At 36.6% G+C, this 6,162-nt stretch overlaps 1 protein-coding gene across 2 annotated transcripts; it reads left to right on the top strand.

Moving 5' to 3' along the window:
- The first annotated feature begins 411 nt into the window (after nucleotides 1–411).
- Nucleotides 412–6,162, top strand: LOC127842868 (uncharacterized). 2 transcript variants are annotated; one of them, XM_052372616.1, is made up of 5 exons: nucleotides 412–501; nucleotides 632–811; nucleotides 2,856–3,146; nucleotides 3,717–4,634; nucleotides 4,788–6,162. In XM_052372616.1, the coding sequence occupies exons 2-4, from the start codon at nucleotides 657–659 to the stop codon at nucleotides 4,468–4,470; spliced, it is 1,200 nt and encodes a 399-aa protein (XP_052228576.1). In that variant the 5' UTR covers nucleotides 412–501; nucleotides 632–656; the 3' UTR covers nucleotides 4,471–4,634; nucleotides 4,788–6,162. The 2 variants fall into 2 exon arrangements, with proteins under 2 accessions (XP_052228576.1, XP_052228575.1); XM_052372615.1 differs by having other exon boundaries at nucleotides 435–811.

Consider the following 6,162-nt stretch of genomic DNA (forward strand, 5'->3'; position numbering starts at 1 on the left):
GCTATACTTGTATTTGTGTACAGTTGTCAGTAGTAAGTACTATATGATTTGAGATTTGATTTAGTTTAATGGATGTACCCCATTGTTATAAAAGCATGTATATTTGCACATATGCATTTTGCAAATTTCTGATGGGCCTGGAATAATTAGAAAACTTACACTTATTATAACATTGCACTTGTAACATGTTTATACATTGCTTATTTTATGAGGGTTTTTCATCCGTATATAACAGAGGCATATATTCGACTACTTACCAGTTCTGAAAAAAACTTATTTTTCCACAATTCAGGCTGAAAAAAATCCCCAAAACAGATTGAAATTCCTCAGAAAAAAAACAGTCATTTGTAGCCGAGTTACTATTCGGTACAGTTTTACTGGTGTTGTAGACGTTTGTAATATCATTGAAAGCTTTCACAAGAGAATGACAATTATGAGGGTTTATTTAACGTAGCTGTTGTCTGGAATCAATGTTTTCACAACCAGTTTAGTTCAGTTCAGGTATTCCCGACTACCGCTAAGCCAAATTTAATATTCATGTACCAGTCTAGTATATAGAAAATTCCATAGTACGGGTTTTAATGTCAGTTTTTGTTACTAAATTAATAAACATACGCGATGATGTTTACAGGGAACAACAGGAGCAGAATGTAACAATGAGACCTTCTTACGATGGCAGTCAGAGAATGGGTCGACCTCGTTTCCATATTCCCAAGGAACAGCTGGAGCTCCTACTTGAACTCAGATTTACTGATGCTGATATTGCTAATATGATTGGTGTTAGCATTTCAGTCATCAAACGTCGTTTAAGGTATGGCGAATTTTAATTTTTGTCCAATTTAGATTATTAAGGTGTGCTTTTTATGCCCCTGTTAGGGTTAGCAGTTGAAGTGTCCGTCTATCGGTCAGTCCGTCCATCCGAAAACTTTAACATTGGCCATAAATTTAGCAATATTGAAGACAGCAACTTGAAATTTGGCATGCATGTGTATCTAATAAAGCTGCACGTTTTGAGTGGTGAAAGGTCAAGGTCAAAATTCAAAAAATAGTATAAACAATCCAGGGAAGTAATAAGCTTTAAAAGGGAGATAATTTCTAAACCTGCCAAATGAAATATATTTCAAAGCGGCGAAATAAGAGTCATTGTGTTTCTGACAAAGTCAGACAAACACATCTCTTGTTTTTATCTTGTGGGAATAAACCAGCATAAGTCATTTCATGTAGTTGTAGGTACGTGTAATATTTGTTTGTTTTATCAGTGTTTGAGCTATAAAAAGAACCCTTTCAGGGCTTTTCTCAGCTGATTTATAGCTGTTATTATCCCCCGCCATAGGCAGAGGGATGTTGTTTTGCCGTTGTTCGTCCGTACCGTACGTCCGAAGCCATATCTTGGAATTGCTTTGGGGGATTTCATTAAATTTGGTATGAGTATATATATGGATAAGAGGATGATGTCGCCAAATGGATTGTACACCATCTGTTTATACATCCCATTAGAATATCTCTTTTCGTGAATTTCGAACCTTTTTGTCATTAGAAACACTAAATGACTAATGCCTCACTAGTTCTTAAGAGTGCTCTTCCTTTGTTGTTTTTTACTTAATTCTTCCGTTATAATATCACGCTGTTCGGTCAGATGATTTTTTGTCCGGACAGGCTAACTTTTCCATCAGCCTGTCTGGTTGACAGGCACTTTTTGGGACTTTTCAGGAAGCCTGTGTCATTAGTGTTTGTTAACGTTTTTTATGATTTTGAAAGAAAACTTCTTTAATGTAATTGGGAAAATGTCATCTTGATTTTATTGGGAATGGGGCCGTTTTTTTTGCTTTTGGAATGCCTCCTTTTACCGGAGGCGCAAACAGTGGTGCAAAACCCCTAAAATGATGAGTTTTAGACCACAGGTACTTGAACAAATAGCTTTGGTCCTTATATATATAATAAGACTCTCATTTTACGGACTAAACATTTTTTTTCAAGTACCTGTATTATAGACATTGATTAAAACAGTTTTTATTTTTTCCCCAAATATGTCTCTTTCGCACTCTATTTTTGCCTTTCACCCAGCGTCCAGCGTCTTCCCCTTTTTCTAAAAAAAACCCTGCAAATTTAAGATGCAGGTTGCCAGGGTCATGTTCAAATTTTGATTATAAGTAACTGTATGCCTTATATGGTAAGGATTATGCCATACTCAAGTTCTACACCCATCCATAAACAAAATTTATTTGGCGGGGGATATCAATTCAACAAATTGGCTTGTTCCATCTTGTTTCCAATTGGAAAACTTTTTTATCAATTCCAGTAACAGATTCCCAAATAGACAGACTGTGTTTTAAAAATAATAAAATTTTAAGTGTATGAAGGAACTGATGTTTATTACATGTATTCATACATGTTTATGTATAGATTACATGTATATATAGGAGTCACTTTGTCGGTCTGTACCGAATGCTTGTCCGGACAATAACTATGTTATTCATTGTGAGATTTTAAAATCAATTGGCACTTTTGTTCACGATCATTGGACGGTGTTTAATGCGTAATTCAAAAAATTATGTCGATATCTCCAAGGTCAAGGTCACACTTTGAGTTCAAAGGTCAAAAATGGCCATAAATGAGCTTGTCTGGGCCATAACTATGTCCTTCATTGTAACATTAAAAAAAAATTAACCGTCCACTTATGATTGTTTAATTGCTATTGTGTGGTCAGACTTTATGGACAGTGCTGAAATAAAATTTGTTTGCTTAAATGTCTTGTAGTCTAATATTATTACAGCCAGCATAATATAAATTATTCTGTAGTGTATCATGATAGTTGATCAGTTCATGCATTTTGATTATTTTGTTTTCGTTTTCAGAGAATATGGTCTGGGTCGTCAAAATCAGTATACCACTTTATCCAACGAGGACTTGGACACGCATGTTCTCAGATTGACACATGGCAATCCACTTCTGGGCCAACGGAATGTGAAGGGATTGCTTTCATCTGAAGGACTGGTGGTGCAGCGCAGCAGAGTTGCAGAATCCCTAACAAGGGTTGATGGAGCAGCTGTGGCCATGAGGTGGAGTAGAACGATTCAGCGACGATCATACAGTGTGCCTGGGCCAAATGCATTGTGGCACATTGATGGCAACCACAAATTTATAAGGTACGTTTTGGGCAATTTTGAAATTAATTCTTTTTTGTGCATATAGGACTCAAAGAGGCATTTAGTTCTTGAACTGTCTGTGGGTCTGTAAGAATATCTACAATTGTGTGTCCTTGATATACAGCCTACTCTCGTTATCTCTTTTAGTTGGCGTGAACAAGAAAAAATATTGAAAGTTCGAGATAAGGCGTTTTCAAAGAAAAAATGAGACCAAATTTAACTTGTTTTGAACATCTATATTCCTGCTAGTGTTATTAGATAGTGGGAAAAAACTAAAAAGGATTTATGTATTTTATCATTTCTTATGTTCTGGTTTAAATCCCTCTATTTGGAAAAAATGAGACTTGCCATAATTTCTCCCACCTGAGGATACAAGTACTGGTACCCCAAACATGGATGGAGACCTCTATTCTTTATATATGTCTTTGTAATAGCCAGTGAACATATGGCCAGGAAAATATTCTCTTTAGGGGTAATTGCCAAATAATTTAGTTCTTTGACATGGCCATACTGTGTTGACAGAATATTTTAGTTGATAATGATCATTAAATTCCCAATATGACTTTACAGGTGGGGCATGGTCATACATGGTGGCATAGATGGATTTAGCCGGTTGGTAGTGTTCCTAAGAATGTCCACCAACAATCGGGCAGAGACTGTCATGGACTGCTTTACTGAGGCAACTGCAAATTATGGAATACATTCTCGTGTCAGATGTGACCATGGTGGAGAAAACAAGGATGTAGCTTTGTTTATGAACTCTCATCATGGTGAGTCAAGGGGAAGCTGCATTACAGGGAAATCAGTCCACAATCAGCGCATAGAGAGATTCTGGCGTGACCTCTACACAGGGTGTTCTTTCCGTTTCAAGGACTTGTTTCACAAGCTAGAAGAAGAGGGAGTGTTGGATTTGAACAGCGGTGTTCACTTGTGGAGTTTGCACTATATATTTTTGCCACGAATTAACAGATCTCTGGACCAGTTTGTTCAGGGTTGGAACAACCACAGGCTGAGCAGTGAGCGTGGCAAAACTCCCAATCAGTTGTTTGTGCAGGGGGTTATCCAGAATAGAGGATCAAACCAAACTGGTGTCAGCGAAATACTTCATGAACCAGACATGACAGAGTACTATGGTGTGGATTGGGATGGTCCAGTTCCACAAGAAGATGGAGAAGTTGAGGTGTCAGGATTGCCTTGTCCAGTGAGTAATGAACGCCTACTTCAGCTGAAGAGAACCATTGATCCTCTTGGACACTCAGAAGATGGCTTCGGCGTTGATTTGTACAGAAGAACTGTAGATTTCTGCAACGAGATAGTAGAATAGAAATAATTAGGAGAGTTATTAGTTTGTGAATATTAGTCTATGCATCACAGACTATTATTTGAAATATGTTTCACTTCCTTTATCAGCTAATGTGAACTGTAGTTGTATTTCATTGTCAGTTGTGCTTCACACTTTCCCTTAAACACCATTTTCCCCTTTGGTTGGTTTTACTTTTATTATTATGCCCCCCTTTGAAGAAGAGGGGGTGAATATTTTAGCACATGTCGGTCTGTTTGTCTGTCGGTGGGATCCTCCACCAAATGGTTTCCAGATGATAACTCAAGAACGCTTAGGCCTAGAATCATGAATCTTTATAGGTATATAGATCATGACTGGCATAAAACATGTATTGATTTTCAGGTCAATAGGTCGAAGGTCAAGGTCACAGTGACTCAAAACAGTAAAATGGTTTCCGGATGATAACTCTAGAATGCTAAGGCCTAGGATCATGAAACTTCATAGGTGCATTGATGGTGACTGGCAGCTGATTCCTATTTATTTTCAGGTCACTAGGTCAAAAGTCAAGGTCACAGTGACCTGAAGCAGTGAAATGGCTTCTAACGCACTCACACAATGACTACGTACAGCCCTGGGGGGCATGCGTGTTTTACAAACAACCTTTGTTGATACATGTAATGTATTCAATTAGTGAATATGTTTGGTTTAACACATGAACATATTGGGTTAGTATTAGGTTTGTCAATCTGTTCGGTTATGCATGTACTATACATTTATTAAATGGATAAAAAAAAAACACCTTAAGTACTAAAAACAAGATTTGAAATATAAAATATGTTATTAAGGGCAACAGATAAGGGGTGATATTTGCATATATGCTCAAATAAAAAGTACATTTTTTAGTGTATGTAACTCTATTCAAATTCTTTACTTGTTTCTTCCCACTTCAAATGAGAATTTCTGTATAATAACAGGATGTTGCAAAAATAAATTTGATATTACTGAATTTAGCTTAAATACTTGTCTCCTGCTTTAAATGAAGATACGTCGTTTCCTATGGTATTCAATGTTGTTTTATTCAAACAAAATTTCCAGCTGGATTTGAATTTGTATATAAATATATGTTGCATAACATGTTTCATTGTGTCTTTCAGCGCATCTATCTGTTGATAAAAAATTATGAGCTTATGTCATCACCTGAGCGTCTGCGTTTGTAAAGTTTTGTGTTTAGGTCCACTTTTCTCCTAAAGTTTCAAAGGTATTGCATTCAAACATGGTACACTTACTTACTATCATGAGGGCACTAGGCAGCTAAAGCATGATAACTCTAGCTGGCATTTTGACAGAATAATGACTTATGTGCCCCTTTTATACATAGAAAATTGAATTTTGGTTTAGTTGTGTGTTTTGGTCCACTCTATTCCTTAAGTATCAAAGCTATTGATGTCATACTTGCAAAACTTACTACCTATCACAAGGGGACTGTGCAAGCAAAGTCAAGTAACTCTGAAACTCTGAATAGCATTTTGATAGAATTATGACCCATTTATACTTAAAATTGATAATTTGGTTAAGACTTCAAAGTCCTTCTTACTATCATGAGGGTACTGTACCTTGCAAGTTGAATTTGACCTTTACATTTGAATAAACTTGGCCCAAACCATCCCCTATGCCCAACCACAGACCCCCCTCCCACCAAAAAAAAAATAAAATTGAAAGTTGTATAGACCCCCC

This window comes from Dreissena polymorpha, chromosome 8 (assembly GCF_020536995.1).
Source record: "Dreissena polymorpha isolate Duluth1 chromosome 8, UMN_Dpol_1.0, whole genome shotgun sequence".
NCBI classification, from domain to species: Eukaryota; Metazoa; Mollusca; class Bivalvia; order Myida; family Dreissenidae; genus Dreissena; species Dreissena polymorpha.

Coding starts and splice junctions, on each gene's coding strand:
- LOC127842868 (XM_052372615.1), top strand. CDS start 582: ATGTCAGTTTTTGTTACTAAATTAATAAACATACGCGATGATGTTTAC. Junction 812..2,855: donor GTCATCAAACGTCGTTTAAG/GTATGGCGAATT, acceptor TTTCGTTTTCAG/AGAATATGGTCTGGGTCGTC. Junction 3,147..3,716: donor GGCAACCACAAATTTATAAG/GTACGTTTTGGG, acceptor ATGACTTTACAG/GTGGGGCATGGTCATACATG.